This window comes from Lepidochelys kempii, chromosome 10, assembly GCF_965140285.1.
Source record: "Lepidochelys kempii isolate rLepKem1 chromosome 10, rLepKem1.hap1, whole genome shotgun sequence".
In the NCBI taxonomy this organism is placed as follows: Eukaryota; Metazoa; Chordata; order Testudines; family Cheloniidae; genus Lepidochelys; species Lepidochelys kempii.
The window spans coordinates 22,789,832-22,814,044 of NC_136389.1; the positions used below are offsets into that span (position 1 = coordinate 22,789,832).

General features: G+C 41.0%; 2 protein-coding genes across 6 annotated transcripts in view; both read left to right on the plus strand.

Annotated features, from left to right (window-relative positions):
• The window catches only part of ZC3H7A (zinc finger CCCH-type containing 7A), a 47,333-nt gene extending 44,036 nt beyond the window's left edge, over nt 1-3,297 (plus strand). For 3 of the 4 annotated variants that reach the window (XM_073362411.2, XM_073362412.2, XM_073362414.2), the window contains 3 exons: nt 545-678; nt 1,249-1,412; nt 2,534-3,297. In XM_073362411.2, coding sequence (XP_073218512.2) covers nt 545-678; nt 1,249-1,412; nt 2,534-2,723 — 488 coding nt within the window. In that variant the 3' untranslated portion in view covers nt 2,724-3,297. Of the gene's footprint in view, nt 1-544; nt 679-1,248; nt 1,413-2,533 lie in introns of those variants that run through there. The other variant, XM_073362413.2, reaches the window with a different exon arrangement.
• Nucleotides 3,298-6,369: 3,072 nt separating this feature from the next.
• The window catches only part of TXNDC11 (thioredoxin domain containing 11), a 100,800-nt gene continuing 82,956 nt past the window's right edge, over nt 6,370-24,213 (plus strand). Inside the window, exons 1-4 of one of the 2 annotated variants that reach the window (XM_073362418.1) lie at nt 6,370-6,963; nt 16,730-16,946; nt 19,650-19,747; nt 22,124-22,253. In XM_073362418.1, coding sequence (XP_073218519.1) covers nt 6,824-6,963; nt 16,730-16,946; nt 19,650-19,747; nt 22,124-22,253 — 585 coding nt within the window. In that variant the 5' untranslated portion in view covers nt 6,370-6,823. Of the gene's footprint in view, nt 6,964-16,729; nt 16,947-19,649; nt 19,748-22,123; nt 22,254-24,213 lie in introns of those variants that run through there. The other variant, XM_073362419.1, reaches the window with a different exon arrangement.

A 24,213-nucleotide genomic window follows, 5' to 3' on the forward strand; every position in this document is an offset into this window, starting at 1 on the left:
TACCATTGGTAAATGAAATAACCAAGCAATCAATCATTTTCTGATATAGCTGTAAAACTAATCTGAAAAGTTTTTTTTCCAAAATAAATTACTGTATAAAAATGTATAGTGTGTACCTTTTAAAAATGAAACCTACATCTAACTCTGAGTTGTGAAGAATATGTATTAAGGTTATAACAACCAACAAGAATGCACTTTTATGTAGAAATCCATGATTAAATAGAGTCTTCCTGACTTGTGATTTAAATCACATCCGCCCTGCTACTCATATTAGGTAAATCTTAATTTCCCCTACCTAGATGTCTTGGAAGAAAGTGAGTCAGGCTAAGAGGCCAAAGTTTCACATAGCTGTCATTTATTAGCTACTGTGGCTCTCTCCTCCCCTCGGGTCTGCAGTTTGTCCTTTCTTTTCTGCTTCTACTGCATGGGGGCCTAAAGATATCTCTGCCGTATTTCCAAATTATGTCTGCAAACTCAGTTACGTATTGTACTCACTCTCTTGCCTTAATTGCTGAATAGTTATTTTAGCTTCTGCTCTTGTTAGTTCAAGACATGGAGCAGTTGTATGAAATGTGGCTAAAGAGTCAAAAACCAGAAAAAGGAGAAGATACAGCTACTCAAGCAAACAAAGAAAATGGGAAGCAAATTCATATGCCAACTGACTATGCTGAAGTTACAGTAAGTAATGCAGGCTTAGTAATTATCCTAAACTCTGGAGTTTTTTTTTTTTTTTTGCACTTAATACTGTGTTCCTTGCTCCTACAACACTCACTGAAATCCTTGTATGCAGTGTTGTTGTGGCCATGTCAGTCCCAGGATATTAGAGACACAAGATAGGTGTGGTAATATCTTTTATTGGACCAACTTCTGTTGGTGAGAGACAGGTTTTTGAGCTTACACAGCACACTCCTTCAGGAAGCTCAAAAACTTGTCTCTCTCACCAACAGAAGTTGGTCCAATGAAAGATATTACCGCACCCATCTTGTGTGTCTGAAATGCTTATAATTAGCTAATGTGGAGTCATGCTGTGGATCAAGCATTAGTACTGCTCTTCAGAATCTACAGAGCCTGGGGAGGGGGGGGTCAAAAACATCAGCTGATGACTCCGTATAAACAGACTTTAAAATTATTACTGTATATTAGCCTATAATTGGATTAGCTAAAGAAACAATATTAAACTGTGTTAAGGAGCAGTTCTGTGCATGAAGCATTGATTTTTCTTAAATTTTTTAAATGTGTGTAAACCAGGTGGATTTTCACTGCTGGATGTGTGGAAAGAACTGTAATAGTGAGAAACAATGGCAAGGTCACATTTCTTCAGAAAAGCATAAGGAGAAGGTATTCCACACTGAGGATGATCAAAACTGTTGGCAGCATCGGTTTCCAACTGGATATTTTAACATTTGTGATAGGTATGTAGCATTTATATTTGAGATGTCAGTTTCTCACTCACAATTGTGGTATAGCAAATATAGGCAGATACCTGAGATGGTGAACATTGATACTTTTTTTAATGACACCCACTCTATTAGTATGCATTGTTGAAATCTTATGCAAAGCAAACAGTTAAATAGCAATATTTTAACATGAATGCCTGAGTGACCAGATATTAAGTGTATTTTAATGTGTGGTGAGAAGGTTTGGCTTGGAGTGCCAGATGTGGAGCTATGTGGAAAGGTTCAAACCTTTTGGTGTTAGGATGAAACTTTAACAGCATTGGTACATCACAGCTATTGCTATTTTCCTTAATGAATTACCTGTAGAATACAAGAAATGCATTTCCAGTATTCTCATGTAACAAAGTGTCTTGAAATTATGGGGTGTTCTTTGCAAGGCAGAAATTCACTTGTCCCAGAAAATACTGTCACTGGAAGCAATCTATGAAATTCAGGTATGTTCCGAAGGGCCCTACACACCAAACTGGCCTGCTGGCTTTCCCAGCGCTGGTTAGTATACTCTCCTACCCCATCTTGGAGGACACAGCCTTTTCACCCAAGCCACTTGGCCTCAGGTAGACCAGTTAACATCTTTAAATCGCTGGAGCCAACCTGGTTGGCTTTGGAGTCTGGGATCCAAGGTTGGAGGTCTACAGGGCAGGCGTTTTCTGTGGCAATATTAAAATCTTCATTTTAGTGATAAAGAGAAAAACTAATGGCTGTCACAGACAGGAATTCTGATGATTTTTGGAACAAACTGAATTTAATTGATATCTTAAAATGAGTTTTTTGGGGGAGGGTGGATTTGGGCTAAGTGGAGAAATGAGGACTAGAAGGCTAGAGCTTTGTCTCCTGTCCCCCAATCACTTTTTCCTTACCTGGTTCTCAGAGACTATTAAAGAGGGGAAACTGAACTGATGCATCTTCATTTTAGAGAAAAAATAATCTCTCTTCTAGAGAATTTGTGCTTTTTTAACAAAGATCTAATTATATGAAAAACATGGCTAGTAGAAAATATTTAAGACTTTTTAAAATTGGATGGCTAATTCATGTTACTTTTGTGAAAACTATAACACACCAATTTATTTTTTAAACAGATATATGGCTGGTACTTGCATTGAAGGAAACAACTGTAAATTTGCACATGGAAATGCTGAGCTCCATGAATGGGAAGAACGAAGAGATGTTCTAAGAATGAAGCTCAGCAAAGCAAGAAAAGACCACTTGATTGCTCCAAATGATAATGACTTTGGAAAATATAGTTTTTTGTTTAAAGATTTAAACTAATACTAAAATGATGCATTCATGTTACCTTATGGAAGCATAACCCTGAAAATTTGACAGTAATCAAAAGCATGTGACAGAAAAGCAGCAGATTTTCTGCTTATATTGGCATATATTGTTCCTCCTGAACAGCAAAATATAGTAGATGTAGGGGGATTCAGAAGACCTGTCTGTGCTCTCATGGAACAGAATGGTGAAGTAATAAAAAAAAAAAAAAGATATAAAGTATTACGTGCTTATTCGCCTTCTGTTGGACAGAATGTTATGAAAGAGGTGGAGGAGGAGGGAGGGGTTATAATGTGTAGGAAGCCCCCCTAGTGTTGGTCCTTCAGATGAAAACTTTATGGTAAAATTACAAAACACACTGGGTGTTTTGGGCTAAGAAGAAAATTATGGATGAAAATTCTTTAAATGTTTTAATGGAGAGGATTTGTTTAAAACAAAACTTTGCTATTTATCTCTATGTAGGTTGCTAAAGAGGATTTTCTTATTAAAAAGGATTTTAAGCAAAATAACCATTTAACTACAATATATGTTGAATGGGGTATTTTTTCTCTATTTGTATATTTCAATATAATTTACTGAAAAGGATCTTGGGAGAAAAATGTATTGATTTTTTTGAAAATCAAGTAGTTAAAATTCTGTTTCTTGGTCTTTGCTGTTTAAATGATGATTTTGAAAGATTACACTTGTATGTCAGTATTGTGTATTGTATGAACCAATGTTACCTGTAATAAAGATAACTTTACATAAAGCTACTTTCTGCATTTAGCTTCTGATTGACGTCTATTTTGCACGAAACAGTTACTTGGCCATTAGAAAAACCTTTTTGAGCAACTAAATCTAAACAAGTATGTTTAGTTTATCTTCAAGTTATAGTTGATTTCTTAGAATAGTTTGCTTTTGAACTGCTGCTGACAACCCAAAAAGGGCAAATGTTAGGAATAGGTTTTCTGCACTGGTAGACTGAGTGGTCATTTATACCGCACATTGGGCAACATGGATTAGGTCAGGAAGTACATTTAAAAAATAAAGCAGTAAAGCTTGCTTTAGGAGGTTATTTTTAAGTGTCCACCCCAGAGGAATGGGACAAAGTGCTATCAAGTTTTGTATTAGAATCATATGGTTCCCAGCCTCTTGTGTTGGGAACTATCTCTTTCTTTCTCTCTCCTCTCTCTCTCTCCCCCCCCCCCCCCCCCGCCCCAAAGTGAATACTACTTCACAACCCACTTCAGAGAGAGGCCCCATCCAGCAGTGAAAGACCAGAGTTATACTTTGCTCTGAAATGTCACTTCTGAACAAGGTTACCCTCTGGGTCACAACTATGAAATCTTTCTCTTCTTACCGCATTTTGTCTTTACTGCAGATCTGTCTGCCTGCTTCATTCCTGACATTCATTTGTGCTTTTCTTAATCCCGCTCCCCCAAAACCCCCACTTCCTTTTTAATCTGCTCCTTTATTGGCTGATCTGTTTCCACTGGGAAAGCTTTTAAGAATTATTTCAACTGTTTGAATGTGGTTACTGAGATTCAGACCATAGTTTAGTTCCATACATTTTGCATTATGCAAAATCAGCACGTTCAAGTACTTGCACACTACAAACAAGCCTGGATATTGATCTGTCCCTTGTGGTCCATGAAATAAAAGCATAATGGATTCAAATGATACCTTTAAAAATAGAGCATAAGCCCTTGCATGATAAATGCTCTTTACTCTGTATCCATACAAAAATTACAGTAGGGTACACAGGTTACATAGAACATTTGGCTTGTCCCTGAACTACCAGTTGTTGAAACACTAACCTTCATTACACTTGTCTTAATTTGTTTTAATAAACTTCTTCTCTACTGGTCCTGTTCTTTCTATTTGGCAAACATATTACTCCCTCTTTTCTCCTTTCAGTTAACTTACCTGCCACCCACATCAACAAGCTGTTCCCCTGGGGCTTGCTCAGTGCATGGGGCTCTCCACCCTTTGTACTCCCCGGCACGTATTTCAGGAGAGGAGGGCAGCCTTGTCGCCCGTCTCTCGGGTTTACTTCAAGTGGGACCTACATGAGGGTGCTCCCTCCCCACCCCAGGCCCTCCGGGTCTCTGCATAGGGCCCTTGTCCCCTGAGCCCCTTGGCCATCCCACCTACACACCTTGACCAGGCAGCACAACCTGCAGCTGGTTTGCCTTTGAACCGTGACAAGGGTACATCTGTACACGCTTGAGCTCCATACTCTATTTCCTCACCCTTGTGTCCCCACCCAATACTAAGTGGCAGGACCTATTGCCACATATTGAGGGTGAGGAACCCCAGTGGGCCAGCCTATATTCCACCTTGGTCCCACAATATTGGAGATATTAGTTGGCAGCTCCTTCATTGAGCCAAGGCATGTACATGGTCCTGTTCACCCCTGTTCTCAATTTCTGTCCCTTTTGCGGTGTGAGGGAAACCCTGGCACACATTTACCTTGAGTGTGCCAGGTTGCAGCCCCTTTTCCGGCTCCTCCTCGACCTACTGTTGCATTTTTGGCTGCACTTCTCCCCCCACCTTCTCATATATGCACACCCTATCCGTGGCCCCACAAAGTCATGGGACGTCTTCGTCAACCTACTCCTAGCGATGGCCAAAGTGGCCATCTACAATACCAGGAACAGGATGTTGACTGAGGGGGCTCTCTGCAACTGTGGGGCCTATTTCCAATCCTCTCTCTGTTCATGCATCTGGGCAGAGTTCCTCTGGGTGGCATCTGCCACCTCCCTTGACACCTTGGAGGAGCAGTGTCCCCTCCTAGTTTCCTACTTTTGACCTTCTGACCTTCACTCCTGTCAATTTTTCTGTTGTCCCCCATAATTATTTGAGACTTGGGCTCAGTGAATCCTCCCAATAGGCTGGGAAGGGTCCTTTAGCCCTGAAACCCAACAGGACATCAGTAAGCTGTTTTTTTTTTTTATTGTAAATTACCTTGGATAAGCAAAATCACATGAAACTAGGTTATTTCAACAAAACCCCTTTACTGTTAAAAGCCTCCAACCTTCCTTAAACAGCATGAGTTCATTTTCTGTGGACAGTACTCAAATGGGTAAATGCTTCACAGAAGGGTGCAGTTCCATTCTTTTCACCTGTCCTGGATTTATTCAATCTGTTATATACTTAGAAGAATGATAAAAAAAGAGGGCTTGAACATTTATCAACCATCTACTATGCTGAGACCAATACAAAAATTGGTCTCTGCTTTTCCTGCATTGCTGCTCACAGAGGACTAAATAGCAGCAGTGGAAAAGGATCAGGCACCTGAGCTGGCCGAAGATTCAGAGGACATTCGACTCGGTCCATGTACCCATGGGTCACGCTTGGGAAGAGTATCTCCACAACCACAGAGGTCAGACGTTTGGCTTATGTTTAGTAACAAAGCAAGAAAAGAAGGCTGTGGTAGGAGTTTCACGCCCCCGCAGGGGTGCGGGAACAATATTTGTAGTGGCGGTGCTGAGAGCCATTGAACCAAACTGTAAACCCTGCATAGGATGGAACCACTTCAAGCCAGGGGAGTGCTACAGCATTCCCAGCTCTCCTAGTTCCAGCACCTACGCGCCACGGGATCCGTCCACACCTCTGGTGGCGGGTCGGTCGTGTTTTAACCATTGGTAAACGGAAGAAGGCGTGTACCGCTGGGGCCGTGGGCACCGCCATAGGCCCCCGGGTTCTGCAGCGCCGCACCCCACATCCAGCCCCTGCGCGCTCCTAACGCCTTTCCCCTCCATTTCTATTGACCGAGGAGGCCTCAGTTGGGGCTGGGGGGCCCGTGCGGCTCCCTCCCCCACGATCTCTCAGCGCTTCAGTCGCAGGCTCTGCGCTTGGCTGTAGGCAGGCCTCAGCCAGGCGCTCCCGCAGCGCAGGGCCGGGCCTGTGTGCGCCTACTCTGGGGGCCTTGGCTGGCGGAGCCCGGGCCGGGGCGGGCGAGGAGACGTGGCGGCGTTGGGTTCGCTCGTGCGCGGCAGCCGCCCCCAGCCGTCCCGCCCCAGGAGCCCCTGACAGGCCGGGGGTAGGGAGACGTGTGCGAGCGCGAGCGGCCCGGGCTCGCTCGTCCGCCCCTCCCCGCCCCGGGCTGGGAGGTGATGTCGTTATGCGGAGGCTCCGGCCACTCCGCTGCCCCTCGGCCCCGTGCTGCCCAGATGTCCCGGAGACCCGAGCTGCTGTGCGGAGCTGCGATCGTGCTGGGCTGCGCCCTCCTGGTCACCCTCAAAGTCACCTGCAGGTAACCGGGCCCGTGAGCTTCCCGGCCGTGGGGCGGGCCGTGGGCTTCCGGACACTGCCGTGCACTCCGGGGGCGCTGTGGGCTCCCCTGGGCGCTGGCAGGCGCCCCCAGGAGCCTTGTTGGGAGAATATGGGGGTGTTGAGGGCTCCCTGGGCACTGGCACGCACCCCGGGGAACCTCTCCAGGAGAAAATGGGGGGTGCCGAGGACTCCTGTGGGCACATGCACCCTGCGGGGCCTTAGTATGCAGAGTTGGGAGGCCCAGAGCTGTTCTCAGGGCACTGACCTATACCTCGAGGCCTTAAATGGAATATATTGGGATTTCTAAGCTTCCCCATTAGTACTGGTGTGCACCCAAAGGTACCTAATGGTAGGCCTGGTCATCCCTCAGATCTTGCACTGGAAGGACATTAGTGTCAACCGTGCTAGGACATTGACAGGCACCAAGGATTCCCTAATGCAGGGGTTCTCAAACATTTTCATAGCATGCTGCGTTCATTGTATCTTAATAAAGAATTGTGTTAGGAACATTCTGCCATAAAGGGGATACCAAGCAGCTGCTTCTCTCCTCTGTACACCAACCTGGCTGCTTTAATGTCATTCTTCTGCTATCCACAGGGACTGAATGCATTAATTTAATCAAAATGAGTTTTAATAGCTCTGTCCCATAGGAACTGCTCTCTGAGAATAGATCAATAATCCTTGTGGTCCAGTATCCCATCTTTGACAATGACCAGTACCCCACGTTTCAGAGGAAGGTGTAAAAGCCCCCATGATGTACCATATTATGCAATACTGTGGAGAGAAAGTTCAGTCCAAACCTGATTAGTACTAAGTTTGTTTAACTACTTTTGACATGTAATGGAGATTTAGATGCAATTAGTTTTGCTTCATGTTTGATCTTTGTGGTAACATGTTCCTTGTGTGTGTGCATGTAGCTTTCATCTTGCTGTGTGTGGTTAAAATTTTGTTTGGAAACTCAAAATGCAATCTCAGAACTTGCTGTGTTTTTTATTTTTTTTATGCTCTATAAATATATTTAGAAGTTTGATCTTTCCTAGTATATCTATTTAAATATATAAACTAATGGCAGGAAGGTAATTCTATTATGCTGTTACCAGAGAAAGAAAGTGCAAAAAAGTGTTCAAATAATGTAAATGTGACTTCCATTAAAAAAATTACTTGCGTTTAAATTGGTACATGGGAAAGTTGCTGCCTTTACAGCACCAGAAACTGTAGTGTTCTATATGGAGAACAGCACAGACAGTGGCATTGTAGAGTATTCCTTACATCTCTCGCAATGTATTTAAATTTGACCTGGAGGTCTCAACCTGGACCTCTAATGTTGAGATAGTAGTTCTTCCATGTCTGTTTACTCTCTCATTTCTTTTCTAAGAAGTTGCCAGCTGGTACGAAATGTGATCATGGTTTTTATGATGAAGACGTTCAGATCAATAGACAGTGGACTGAGACTTCTAACTTCTTTTTTACTCATAGGACAACAAACAGTCAGATGGTGACTAATTTTGCTTACTGTCTCTGAGGGTTAAAATTGCATGGGGGTAGTATATTTCATGCCCACCACTGTTACCCTGTCTCAGTTTTTTAAAAAATTCCCCTATTGGTAGGGCCCTATCAAATTCACAGCCTTGAAAAACGCGTCATGGACTGTGAAATCTGGTCTTTTATGTGCTTGTACCCTATATGATACAGATTTCATGGGGGAGACCAGCGTTTCTCAAATTGGGGGTTCTGACTCAAAAGGGAGTTGCAGGGCGGTTACAAGGTTATTTTAGGGGGGCTGCCCTTACTTCTGTACTGCCTTCAGAGCTGCGTGACTGGAGAGTGGTGACTGGTGGCTGGGTACTTGGCTCTGAAGGTGGTACCCCACCACCAGCAGTACAGAAGTAAGGGTGACAATACCATACCAGGCCACCCTTACTACTTCATTGCTGCCTTCAGAGCTGGTGGCCAGAGAGTGGCGGCTGGTGGCTGGGTACTTAGCTTTGAAAGCTGAGCCCCACCAGCAGCAGCTCAGAAGTAAGGTTGGCAATGACCTATCATGCCATCCTTACTTCTGTGTTACTGCTGGTGGTGGCGCTGCCTTCACAGCTGGACGGCCAGAGAGCGGCGGCTGCTGACTGAGGGCCCAGCTCTGGAGGCAGCAGCGTAGCAGTAAGGGTGGCAATACCATACCATGGCACCCTTACTTCTGTGCTACTGCTGGTGGTGGCGTTGCCTTCAGAGCTGGGCGGCCGGAGAGTGGTGGTTGGTTACTGAGGGCTCAGTTCTGTAGCCAGCAGTGCAGAATTTAGGGTGGCCATACCATACCATGCCATTCTTGCTTCTGCACTTCTGCTGGCGGTTGCTCTGCCTTCGGAGCTGGGCTCCTGGCCAGCAGCTGCCACTCTCCAGCTGCCCAGCTCTGAAGGCAGTGCCACCGTCAGCAGCACTGCAGAAGTAAGGGAAGCAGTACCACAACCCCTCCTCCCCCCCACAATAACTTTGTGACCCTCCCCCCCCACAACTCCTTTTTGGGTCAGGACCCCTGGAATTACAACACTGTGAAATTTCAGATTTAAATAGCTGAAATCATGACAGTTATGATTTTTAAATTCCTATGACCATGAAATTGACCAAAATGGATCATGAATTTGGTAGGGCCCTACCTATAGGACAGTTTCTCAAGGAAGGGTGCACAGATGCCTCTTCTGATGCTTGTCATAGTGTAATGGTTCTCAGCCTTGGGGGGTCATGGTCTCAAGATAGGTCTCAAAGCTACTTTCTGGAGCTACAGGTTGTAAACATTTTTTCACAGAACTTAAACTTTCAATTCAAAATAAAAATATTTGTAGCTCTCTGGCTGCAGAGAAAACTGTTGTAAATAGCTGTAGAATTTAAATTTACTGTATAGGAAGCTGGCAGTGACACCTATATTTAAATTATCACCTTTCTTGCGACCTTTACCTTCTGAGAAGCTTTCAGACCTCCATTGTTTACAGCAGACCTTTGATGTTCACCGGGCAGATAGCCCTGTGCATACAGAAGTGCCATTTTTGTCATTTGAAATTCTGTTAAGCTTTTGTTGAGATATAAACTATTAAAAATAACCGTTTATTTTATCTCGCCAGCTGAGGAAGACTTTGGCAGCATGCCAAAACAATAACTAAAAGCAATTATTCTAAGCCTGGCCACCAGCACACTGTTCTGAAAACATCTGGGAACGTCTGGAGCTGCTGTAGCAGGGTAGAGAGAAAGAATGAGCTGGGCTTTCCTCTCCCTCTCACAACCTTAGCCCGATACATAGCTCATGTTCCTCTGTTGGGGCACTACAAATAGCAGGAACCCTCCTACCTCCTTCAGGAGTAGGGTAGAAAGAGAGAGCCGAGTGGGCTCCCTGCAACGATCCCTGGACGCAGCATGTGGCTGGCGATGCCACATGGCACAACTGTTTCCCCCACAACTGTTGGTGTGAAAGGTGGAGGGAGGAGACCTCAGCTAGGCTCCCCTGGAATCAGCACCTGGACACAGCAGTCTATCCCCTTCTGAAGTCCTGAAGCTCAAGGGGTAGCAATCTGTGCTGCAGCACTGCAGGCACACCTTTCAAATCCTCTTGCTGATGCATGGTGGGGAGATTGTCACAGTTGCACATAACCTCATTTTTACTTTTATTCATTTTAAAAAATACCCAAGTGTCCCAAACCTAGGAAATGGCAAATGAAAAACTACATTAATAGAATGTTACCGAGGATGCAAAATCAAGCATTCAAAAGTTAGGAAATGTCAGATTTTTGGTTGTCTGTGCAATCTTGAATCTATTCCCTTGTGTTGAAGTTTTATGGTACAGTCTTTAATTATATCTTCACATGCTATTTTTGCCACAGGACCTTGTTTCAGTCAGTGCAGCTGTTGGGTGCACAAGGGTGAATTAAAGTTGCACAGACAAGTATAAATCTGGTATTTCCTAATCTTTGAGTGCTTGACTGTGCAATTTAAATAATGTTCTTTTAATGTATTTTTGTATATATGGAATATATACTTGCTTTAGAGAGTATGAAAGTCATGAGATGTTCAGTACTAATGTAGAAATTGTACTTTAAAATATATCGTACAACAACTATTTATACTGAATATGAATGCCAACTTTGGTCATATATGGCAAACAAAGATTAAAAATGTGTTAAACATTGTGCTTGTTTTTGGACTGAAACAGGACAAGGGATTCTTGGATATGGGGTTGTTGGAGGAAAAAAAGTGGGTGGTTTTGCCATAGTGTTTCCAGCAACACAGTTCTGATCAGTACAGCTCTGCTATGGAGGTGTTAACTGCAAAAGTAGAACTACCAGCATGGTCCTCCAGTGCTGCTGCAGTGGTCATTTGGAAGTTAGGAGAAAGGCAGGGTAAAAAAGAGAGTGACAGTGGTGTCAACCTTTACATATGATTTTAAAAAAAATTCTTCAGTGTCTAGAGATGAGGGCCACATTGTGCTCGGCACTGTATAACATATACTACTCTGAAGAGTTTAAAGTCTAAGTTTAGCCTTGATCCTGGAAACACTTGTGTGCTTAACTTTACTGCCATGAGTAGTTCTGTTGAACTCAATGGGAGTACACGTGGCAGTAAAGTTAAGCATGCGTGTGTTTGCAGGATTAAAGTCTTAAGTGTAAGACTATAGATATTAGGTGGATAAAACAGACCTTTAAACAAAAAGTTTAAACTGATTTTTATGGGCTGGTGTTTGCATAACAGTTCATCTAACGTTCTTCCGTATACCTCATGCTTATTATAAATGTATAATCTCGGGTTGTTCAGGTCCAACCATTCACTTACCCCCTCACATTGGTACTAGCATTTATTGTTATTCTTTTGATACTGAAATGATTGTGGATCCTGGCTCTCCTTTTCCCTCTAGTAGTTTGGAAATGGTTAAAATTGAGAGCAAATAAAAGTTACTTTGCTATGTATTCAGAAGCCCATGAGGAGTTAAGTTAGAGAAAGTCAATATAAAAGCTGCCAGATCATAACATCCTTCATTGATTTTTTTTTTTTTAAAATTTACTCGCTCTCCCCCACCCTCAGTTGGAGGCTGGCCAAATATTATTCCTTTGTTAGTTAAATTTTAAATTGTCTCACAGTTTAAAACCTTTCCTGCACCCCATTTGAAGAGAGCAATCTTATCAGTTAATATGTTTCATAGTAAAGACATCATCTATTTAGATTCTTATATGTGGCCATTAATCTGAATTTTGTAAAGTTCTTGTTTAGAATTCCAAAAACTTTCTTTTAAATAAAAATGTAGGATTCCCATAACTTTAAAATATTTACTGAGGATTATTACTAAATATTAAACTCCAGTAGTGTGTTCAGTACTATACAAATGAGTGAAGAGACACAGTCCTGCCCAGAAAATTTAGGATCTGTTTCATAAAAGCAGGCAGAACTAGTCATACACTTTTGACAAATTAAAGTGAGTGTAGTGCTAAAAAAACTTGACATTTTGCAGAGTAATTGTGATCATGAAAAGGGCTTTTTTATGCCTAAGTTAGTGTGTTGAGTGCAAAATAATTTTATTCCAGGGTTACTAAAATTGTGGCCTGGAGAAACAAAGAACAAGTAGGCTTAATGGTTAGCTAATAGTTGTTTTTCATCAAGATATTAGATGTGCATCCCACCTCAGGCTCTTACTATAGCTTAGGGCAGGGGTGGGCAAACTATGGCCTGGGGGCTGCATCCGACCCTCCAGACGTTTTTAATTTGGCTCTCAAGCTCCCACCAGGGAGTGGGGTTTGGGGCTTGCCCCACTCTGGCTCTCCAGCCAGGGAGCAGGGTAGGAGGCTTGCTCCATTCTGCCTGGCTCCCAGAAGCAGTGGCATGTCCCCCCCTCTGGCTTCTATGTGTAGGGGCAGCCAGGGGGCTCTACATGCTGCCTCTGCCCCAAGCACCACCTGCGCAGCTCCCATTGGCCAGGAACCATGGCCAATGGGAGCTGCAGGGGTGGAGCCTGCAGACAGGGCAGCGTGCAGAGCTGCCTGGCCGTGCCTTCATGTAGGAGCCGGAGGGGGGACATGCTGTTGCTTCTGGGAGCTGCTTGAGGTAAGCGCCGTGCGGAGCCTGCTACCCTTGACCCACTCCTGTGCCCCAACCCCCAGCCTCAGCCTTGTACCCCCTCTTGCCATCCGAACCCCTCGGTCCCAGACTGGAGCACCCTCTTGAACCCCAAACCCCCCAGCCCCACCCCAGAGCCTGCACCCCCAGCTGGTGCCCTCACCCCCTCCCACACCCCAACTCCCAATTTCGTGAGTATTCATGGCCCACCATACAATTTCCATACTCCGATGTGGCCCTCGGGCCAAAAAGTTTGCCCACCGCTGGCTTAGGGGATACCATGACTTAGGCAAGAAAGACAAGGATTCCCAGGCCAGACAAGGATTTACAGGCCAGATTCCGATCTCATTTATACTAGTGTAAATCTGTAGTAACTCAGTACATTTATTTTGTATTTAAGCCAATGTAAAAGATAGAGAATCTGACTCTGAGAATTCTTACAGTATAGTAAGAACCTAGGCCACAGTCCTGCAAATACTTACAAATGTGCTTCACTGTACGACCATGAGCAGTCTGGGTACGCACAGTAGTAAAGCTGAGCACATACAGTTTTTGCAGGATCAGAGCGCTATATATGAGAGTTTCTGGACAGTAGTTTTTAATGCTATTTATTCTATCAGAAAAACAACAACCTAAAACAGTGTGTTCAGTTCCACTGCTATCTCTTTCGTTATGTCTTTCTTGTGGACAGTTTCCAATAAGAGATTGCATCTTCTACCTGAGGAGATCTGCTTCCTGTAGGGAACATTCTTCTCTAGGAAAGCTAAAGCAGAAGTTAATATACCCCCAAAATAATAGGAGGACCATGAGTACTTATCACAAATAATCCTGACAGAGTGTTGATGGAAAAGAAAGATTGTTTAAAGGTAAATCCTGTTTGTTTTATCACAGATCAACTAAATCAGTTTATGAATAGACAATGGTAAATACTGTGAAATTCAGTAACTGAGAGGAGAGCTCTTGTTCAGTCATTTAAAATAAGACACTTTAATAGTATTTGCTTAAAATCTCAATTTAAAATCTCTTTAAACCCTCACTTCATTTAATTAGTGATCTGCGACAGGCAGTTAATTAAAATTGAGGATGGATCCTCAGTTATAAATCAGCATAGCTCTATTGAAGTCAGTAGAACTATGCTGATTTACATCAACTGAAGACCCAGTCCAGAGATCTTAAATTAAAAGGTTTAGCTTGGTCAGCAATACCAAGAATATGGTGTTCAGATATTCAAAGTTTAACAGAAGAAGCTATTAATAAAAGTCAAGATCCAACAATATGTCAATACTGAAGTAAAAATCAATTTCAGTAATAAAGTTAACCTAAGCCTTGTCAGTGTTTATGCAAGACTGCATGTATCAACTGAAACTTTAGGGTTGGTGATGGAATCTTGCAGGGTTTAAGATTTCTTCCTGGCTTTTGGGTTCTTGCTGTTCCTTCCTGTGGGCTGCAGGTACTGCTGCTTTTGCTCTGGGCATCTCTCATTCTGTAATGCTTTTCTCTTTCTTTCTTCACCGTGTGTGTTTAGTCCTCTGCTGTGGACTTAGCTTCTCTGTTGTAAATTGCAAGAGATGTGAAGGCAATTTTTAACCACTTTCTCAAAGTTAACACATATCTTAGCAATTTTGTTCATCACTTCTTTACTGGTTTATCGCCTTATGAGCTGGACTCAGTCACTTCTTTGGCTCATACCTACGTAATAGGATTCATCAGTTCATGTCAACATTTGTAATGCTGTCTTGATTAAAAATGGCTTTTAAGATCTCTTTGAATACCTAACATTTGTCTTCAGTCCATTTTCTAAATGTCAGTTTAGTTCCAAAAATATTTGAGTACTTGAAGGCTTTTTTGAATGAGTATAAGCATGTAGGGATAGAATCAGCTGGTTTAAATCAGCATTGCTCTACTGAGTTATTAGTCTACTATTAAAATAGTCTCTCCAAAATGTATCTTCTTATATGAAACCATCCTTCAGGACCGTTTTTGCATCTTCCTAAGTATGGTGAGTTAGTTGCATTAGAACATCAATTAATTCCCCAGTTAATATAAATATCTGTGCATTCAAGCAGCTTCCGAAGTTTTCAATAACAAAAGCTCTAAGCAGATGTAACATAACATTTTTGGTACTGTGCTTTTAGCTAGAGTATGTCATTTTCTACTTTATAATTCCTTAAGTGTTTTAATGAGGAATGCTTGTTTTTAGAAATGAAAAACTTGCAATCAAAAGAATAACTTACAAATCATCAAGGAGAACACAAAGTAGTATAAGTATTAAGGGATAAATAGAAAAGGTTTTCCGCTTTAGTTAGAGGTATGAGCTGACAGTGAACTCTAGAGTGCTTTTTCTTATCTTTAAGATTCTGCTTGTGTGTTTCTTTTTTTAATTCTTATAAAAGTAAGGTTTGGTAAATTAATCATTGCTCAATATAAACTTTATTCTAGAATAAATCCCAAGTAAGAGAAAGTGTAATCTAAATTTTAAATAGAGATTTGTCAATATAAGAGGAAGGGATGAGATTAGATTGCTTGGTTGTTTGCTTGAGAGAACAGTTTGCTATGTATTTTTACTCCATTTAAAATGGTATTTTGAGTCAAACCCGGTTCTCTTTAAGAAAGTGGATTTGTCCCGGTGGCTGTTATTTTCTTTAAATAAGGTTTATGCCCAGACAGTGGCGTGTTGACAGTACCTTCACATTTAAAATGAGACGTGTCTGTTTTGCCCTGTATGAATTTTGGCCTCTTCAATGATTAGTTCTGAGTTTGCAATGAAATAAGCTATAGCAAACATTTTACAAAATACAAAGTTGTAATAAGTAAAACATATTAATTACTCCTTCAGAATACAATATAGAAGGAAGAAATACTGAACATTTAGAAGACCAGCTAAATGTAAAATAACAGCTATGTCTGTAAAAATATTACATCACAAAACTTTGACTAGTGTCTGTTCTCTTATCACCTAAGGTACAAGAGTTAAAACAGGAGGAGGCCAGGGAAGAATGCCAAATAAACCTCTTATGCTGGTTATTTCTTATGCTAAAGAGAGATGCTATTCCTCTTTTGAGAATTTAAGGATTTGTGTGTATTAGGATTCATTTTGTGCTACATTGGTTTCATGATTTGATTATTGATTGTGTTCATGCAATAATATGTTTCTCAGTCTGTTTTTGTTAAATTATTAATATCAGTTTATACTGTTGTCAATTCCTTGATTAATTCATCTGTTCTCCATGATAACCTCAATTTGATTATTGCATTGTTTAGTGTCTTAGGGAAGTGTAGCAAATTTATTAGCTTTATATTTGCTTGTTTAGTTTCTCAAAAAATACATAAAAAGTACACAAAATTTTCTCTCAAGTGGCTGTGAGGTCCAAACAACCTATAAAGATGAGGCCCACTGACACACTCCTGAATTAACCCCCATTACCACTACAACGTAACGCACAAGAATATGTCTGATAGTGTTTATTTCTTAAAGCCTATGTTTTATGACATGTCATAGGACTAACCCAGATAATATAAATTTTTGTCATTTGCATCAATTTTGAAGATTTTTGTCATTCCATAACCTTTGCTAGGCTTCAGTAAACAAGTGTTTTGGAATGTTTACATATTTTTTGGTGCTGCATTATGTTGTCTAAGTACTTTCTTTTTCTTTCCCTTAGCCGAGCAAAAGATGTAACAATGGCAGCGAAGGTTCCAGTTAATTTCTTCTCCTCAAGATCCCCAGTCCTTGATCTTTTTCGGGGGCAACTGGACTACGCAGATTACATTCGCCAAGATTCTGAAGTTGTACTGTATTTTTTCTATGCCCCATGGTGTGGACAGTCCATTGCAGCAAGGGAAGAAATTGAACAAGTGGCAAGCAGATTGGCAGACCAGGTAATTCCAGTAAAGATGTTGATTAAAAAATGGCTTAGTTGGCCTTCATTCATTTCCAATCTCTGCCTTTCTCTGAGCATCCCATGGGAAGTCAGCAGGACCTAGATGCTTATGTTTAGCCTGTCCTCTTAATTTTTAAATTAAATGCAGAAAATCCCTGGTCCCCATTCTCTCACATATGTGTTATTCCCATTTCTAGGAGGGAAACTGTGTGAATTTCAACTAATAGAATTTTCTCATAATTCTTGAAACGGGACCGGGGGTTGCCTTTGTGCAGAAGCAGCAGCTCCTAACCTCCCAAACACTTGAATCCTATGGAATCCAGAGTTCCCTCTGTCTTTACACTGCTACTCAGCTTCTGGATACTTCATGCCTTCAGCTGTCCTAAAACTCCTATCAGTGGGTTTCATGCCACAGCATAGGAAATGAGTGCAAATTACTGCAGACTTAGGGCTTTGTCAGCTGTCCTAAAACTCCTATCAGTGGGTTTCATGCCACAGCATAGGAAATGAGTGCAAATTACTGCAGACTTAGGGCTTTGTCTACACTAGCACATTTTTTGGCAAAACTTTCGTTGGCTGGGATGTGGAAAAAAAAACACCCCACTGACCGACATAAGTTTCACCAACAAAAGCGCTGGTGTGGATAGTGTTATGTTGGTGGGAGACGCTCTCTTGCAGACATAGCTACCGCCACTTGTTGGGGGTGGTTTAATTATGTCGGCATAGATCGACTACACAGAAGAGCTTACAGTGGCACAGCTGAAGCGGTACAGCTGTGCTGCTGTAAGGTCTGTAGTGTAGAACTGGTAATGGGCTCAGGTTCTCCTTAATTTTGGGGGGAAAGGTGGGAGCGTGCTCTGGACTTTTTCTGAAGGGTTTTAATAATCTGCGTGTGACTGAAACAGTCTCCCAAGTGCATATTTTTCTAGAGGCAACCTCTGTGCCTTCAAGATGGTGGAGAGAGAGTGTGGTTCTTCTATCCCCTAGAGAAGTCGCGAAGGAGGTTTCATTATGAGGAAGGGATTTTGGACATATGTTTAATCTTTCAATATACTAAGCCTTGAAAATTTGAGATCCAAGAGGTGAATTTTTCCTGAAATGAATATCATATGAAAAGAGGTGGTTTAAAATGGAAACATTGTTTAACCTTAACTATAGTGAACAGAAACAGGTAAACATGATGAGGGCCTGGTCAGCTTGACTGAAAACCAACCAGTGATTGTGTTGGTTATATGCATAACACCTTTTAATACATACTAACGTCATCTTCTGTATGCTTACCTTCCAGTTGAGTGCTGTTTCTTCTACTTTTTTTAAAGTTTAATTATTATTTTTCTACTCTGCTCAGAATGGTCTAGAAATAAGTCACCATTTCTAAATTTACTTAAATATCAATACCTAAAATCCAGTTCCATCTTGCTTTGGATCATTCCCTTTCTGTCTTTCCAAACAACAAGAAATAGTTGATTCTTTTTTTTTAAAGAGTATATTTCACCTTTTTGGAAACTTCAATTGGTACTCCTCTGAATCTTTGAACAATACGATGCTTGTTTTGTTCATTGCTGAGCTCTTTGCTGTACACTGTGAGATACTGCACGTGAAATTGTGAGCAGAGTATACAGAAGAAGTAGTGCAGCAGAAACCTGGATTCTTTAGAAGAGCTCAGTCCACAATCTTTTTAACATAGGTTTGCATTATGTGGTGGTGGGAGGCAGAGAGAGAACTTCTGCCAGGCAGGGGGTGCCCCAGACTATGTATTTATAAAATCCTGTTGAGGGTCTTTTAACACTTATTGCTGCTCCTGTTCCTATCCCTTAACAGTGAGGCATTCATTGTTCGTGTGATTTCAGCTCTGTTTTTATGTTTTGTCTTTGTATTATTTAAACAAAATTAGAGAGGTGAAATCATATAACAATCAATTGCTACACTGTCTGTGTTTCAGAGGGTATTATTCCCAATCAGTGGGTGGGGATTTACAGATGCAATTCCAGTTAGTTGCATAAATTGTCTATACATTGTTTGGACAGTAGTCCATTGCATTTGCATTTTATATAGCAGCTGTGTATAGCACCTGTGTTAATCAGTGCAATTATTGGATTTGCCTTTTTTTAGAAAGTCAGGTTGTTTGACACAGTTATAGAAGTAAAAAACTAGAGCATAGCATTTTTCAGAAAAGAAACAAAGTCACATACCACATCTATCTTGGATTTTGGTAATTATGTTTGAAATTTTTATTTGATAGTTAATTATTATTATTAATCATTTATTGCAGTAGTGCTTAAAGACCTATCAATGACGTAACGTACAAACACTGTGTGAACAGTTGTTGCCCTGAAGAGCTTACAATCTAACTAGACAAAACAAAGACAGTGTGGTAGAAGGGGTATAACAACAGAGGGAACATGAGATGGCAACAAATGTTATGTCAGTTTCTTGATTTTTTTTGTTTTTGTTTTAATTTTGCTTATGGATTTAGTTAGGAGAGGATAAGATAAATGGAAAGAAAAGTGAAGAGAGAGGGGACATTGAAGGGAGAGGTGGAGGGGAATAGAAAAGAGGGTAAGAGGGGAAATTGTGGCGTGACCCTGAGATGAAGAGATTTTGGAGGGCAGGGGAGAAAGAGGCTTGCAGCAAACAGCCAGTCAGCACAGGCTAGAGCAAGTCATTTTGATGTGTTTTGTACCTTTTGTCTGTTCTGCAGGTGCTGTTTGTGGCAGTTAACTGCTGGTGGAACCAGGGGAAATGCAGGAAACAGAAACATTTCTTTTATTTTCCTGTGATATATTTGTACCATCGGAGGTAAGAGTTTCACAAATGCGATTTATCTGCATTTTAGGTTGCTGGTAGACAGAATATCATAAAAATATCAAGGATGTGGTTTGTAATACATTGGTGTGTCAGAGGGGCTGCGAGCTGAAGTTCATCCCTGTGCAGAGGCCCAGCAGAAAACCTGTGAACTAGTTACACCGCCACAGGGTCTGAATGGGACTTAAGTGATTCATAGGCCTTGTGCTGCCCTTTGGTCATAGCTGAATTTCACCTCTTGTGAATAGTCACTTAGGCTAAAGCCTGTTTTGTCCCATTGTTTTGTCCTTAAGCAAAATTCTCATTGACTTCAGTGGGAGGTTTGCCTCAGATGAGGATTCAAGAATTTGGACCTATATCATTTTGTTTTATTTTTAATATTTCCTGCTTGCTTTGGGGGTGGGTAGCATCATTTGGTCTCAATTCAGGAAAGCACCCCTACTGAGGACAGCACTTACGTGCTAAAGTCCCACTAAAGTCAGTGGGGTTTAAGCATGTACTTAATTAAGCAGATGCTTAGGTCTTTTTCTGAACTGGGGCCTCTACCAGTGTTATGCAGTGAAAGTTTGGCATCCTTAGTGTCCCTTTACATCTTTTCTTTTTTGATTTTTGTCTGAACTTGAAAATAAGGCACTGAGCGTAACACTGAGCATGTTGCCTGACAGAGGCAGGTGCTGTGCAGTCTCCCACATCTATTTCTACCTGTGCACCTTAGTCCTGCACTGTGGCTCCCCGTCTTTTCCAGTCCAGCATTTCTCCCTTGAGTAGTCAACTAATCATGTAAACTGTACAACATTGTTTTATTTGCGCATGTTTACTAATGCTTCAATTCTCAACTCATTTTATGTAGATGAGGGGAGAATGCTGAAATTTGCTGACAAGCCCTGAATTTCAGCTGACTACATACACAGGTTGCACTGAAATAACTTAAAACGGTATAAGAACTGATTTAGTTAAATCAGTGCAAACTCTGAAATCGACACACATCATTGATTGATCTTGAGTCTGTAAATTTATCAGTACAAACTAAATCAATATAAGCCAGGTTTAAATTGATATGAGGGTCCACGTAGAAAGTTGCACCAAAATAATAAAAGGTTTCAGTTGCAACTGATTTAGTTATTTCCTTTTGTTTGTATTTACCAGCCCTCAGATAGTTACATGTTAAGCTCTACAGCATATTTTCTCCACAGTATGATTTGGATTAGTGTGGTCTTTGTACTTAGGAGGGTGCAAAATTAATTAGTGTAGCAGATTTTTGCTTAGACTCTTCATTTTATGTATAAGTGTGTGTTTAAAAATAAAATTCCCAAACAAACAACACACACCACTTTACAGGTCATTATAGATTAGTGTGCTTGAATTGCTTATGCTGTGTGGATGGACTCCTCTACCTCTCCCAAGGTGTTGAACTTCTAAAATTGTATGTTGTGCATGCAGAGTAATATTTTTCCATCAATTTTTCTGACCTATGCATTACATAATAATGTTCCTGTGTGTTGATATAATGCATGTTGCTAATAATCCCAAGAGCTGTAATAATATCAGTTGACATGATCTAGTGGACTGCCTCTGGAACAATTCAATCTGTATGAATACATGGTATCTTTTAATGCAGAGTAATATTTTTCTTATAATGTTATATATATTACATATAATTATGTGCAAAACTACATCAAGGTTCTAAGTGACTCCCACAGAGGGAATGCAACTGGGAGAGTTAAGACTACACTTTATGCTTTTAAGTACTACACCTAACTTTCGTTTGACTGATTTATTTCATTGTTCAGTGTGGTGTTAAATCTAATCAGATGGCAGTTAACAGAGTGCCACTTGTGAAAGCCTACTTCATTCTTGCATCATTTGTGTGATGGAGTAGCAGTATTTGCACCTGTCTAGTTTAATTCTTTGTTGTTTTCTTTTTTAATCCTCGAGGATTTTTTAAATCTATATTTTTTGCTGTCATGTGTGTCTATTGAGGTGTATTGACAAAGCAGAATGGCCTATTGCTCCACATGCTAATTAGGCCATTTTGTAAATTTTTGCCTATCTTTTATCAACTTTTTTTTTTAATAAGACTCGTAGATTGTCTTAATTCCCAGATCCTTACTATCACACACAATCATAGGCTCTTTATCGGAGTCTCTGTTATTTCAGTAAGTAAATTCTGAATAGGTCTCACTTCTAGTCCCTTAACACTGATACTCTATCAGCTACAGAATTTACTCTTCATCAGCACTAGGAACATCCTCTGCTCTCTAGGGACTGAGCATGGTGTCTGTGTATTACTCCCAGCCAGGGACTCCATTGTTAATTTAGTGTTTGCAGCTTAACCTTCATCTTAATGTATTATTATTTTTTTGGTACTAGTTTTGGACCAATTGAATACAAAGGCCCTATGAGTGCTGTTTATATTGAAAAGTTTGTTCGCCGGGTGATGACACCACTACTCTACATCTCGTCTCGATCAAAATTACTAGATTTCCTCTCATATTATGAGGTACTTGTCTCTCTTGTCTAGTTTTACCATTTGTGGTTCTGAAAGGGTTTGATTTGTTTCAGGATTAAATCTGACCTTCTCCAAATCACTAGGTTTTTTCAGGGTCTCAGAAACCTGCAGTGCATCTCAAGTGTTCTTACAAGTATAACACGTGAAATAACAGACCAAAAATACCAGTTCCTAATACACTGACTACATATTTCCTGCATTATATGAATTTCAGTGTTTCCCTAGTTTATGATTATTAATTTGTATTAAAGTAGTGTCTAGAGACTACAATTAAGAATGTGATTCCTCTGTATGAGGTGTTGTATAGTCTTTGCCCCAAAGAGTTTACAGTTTAAGTTTAGATTGCAGTCAAAGGATGAATAATAGAATTAATGTTTAAAATAGAAGTCAAAGTAATATTACAAATTTCTAATAAATGAGAATATCAGTCAAGTAAAAGCTCACATTAAATCAAATGAATAACTGGCTTCTAGAGACAAACGAATTCTTCACTACTTGATAATCTATATTTGTTTATAGTATAACTTCACACTTTTAATCCACATCAGGGGGTGTTGCATTGTGTTTGACTAGCTTTCAGGTTCTGGTGTTTACTTACACTGTGACAGTGTCCAAAATGTGGTAGGTTGCTTTCCAAACGCACATTAAAACATGGTCCCTGCTTTGAAGAGTGTGCAGTCTAAAAAGACATACAAATGAAGGCCAGGGAAAAGAGATACTACATGCAAGCAAAGTTGTTTGGGTGATGATTTGCACATGTCATTTTAGTTGCTTTTTTTTGTTTCTGTATATGGGAAGATTGTGGGAGAGACAAGAGGATTGATAAATAGAGCATGGATTTGATGTACATAGGAGGCATGATGGACAGCAGGGAAGTCTGAGACTAAGTGTGGGGAGGAAGAGGAAAATGGAGATGGGAAAATAGCGAGTGGGGTAGTTTTGATGGCGTGGGGAGTGTGGTGGCCAGAAAGTAAGGTCCTAATGCAAAGGAGGTTTTGTTAGAGAGAAGCAAGAGCAAAAAACAGTCAACAAAATGTGAAATTTGACTAGTTCAAATTTGAGGTTTCCAATGAGGTCAGGAAGCAGTGGGGTGAGAAGTCCCTGCTGATGCTACTGTTACTCCTCTGAAGAATTCTGGAGTGCCTCTGACTAATGTGGAGCCCCCATATGTTTGTTGTATGTGCTGCTGCAAAATGGGAGCTGCTGAGCCCCCCTCTTTATTGCAGCTGCCACCCTAGTCTCTCTTGCTCCCAGCAGGATGCAGGCCTTGACTAATAAAAGGCTCCTTGTCCCTGCTGTCCATCGTTGTCTCAGCAGACACTTGGGGCGTGGCTTAATCTTTTGGTCATGCTGCCTGTCTTCCCTCACTAACAGCCCACCATTATGGTCTGTGGATTACAGTAAAAGTTAGGGCTACATTCTCTTCTCAGTCCATAGTGGAATGTTATAGGGAAGTTTTGCACAGAGATCAAGGGTGGCATGTGGCTTTTATGTAGTAAGTAAACTTTTAGTTATCATTATTTCTATTTGTTCAATTCCTTATTGTCACATGTGGTGCCATTCAGTGGGAAAATATACTCCCCTTTTAGGATTATGGCTTCTTCTGCCCTTTGATTATCTTCTTTCCCCATGCTCCTTTTTTTCCAGTTTTTCCCTTTCTCTTTGTGTGTTTCCTCTGGCCTTCCCTCTGTATTTTCTTCTCTGCAGCAACATTTTCCACACTATTTGGGTTTGCTCCCACAGATGGTCAACAATGAAATGTTTAATGTGGACAGTAACATTTCATTGAGTTTTAGCACTTGTCTCAATGAAATCAGTGGGTGGTGGGGATTCACAACCCTCATCCTCATTTTTTTCAAGTAGTCCACCAATTGAGGTGGACATCATAGCATCTGTTACACTTGATTCATGTTTGGAAGATTTTCTTCACAACCAAGAGGGCAAGAGTGTT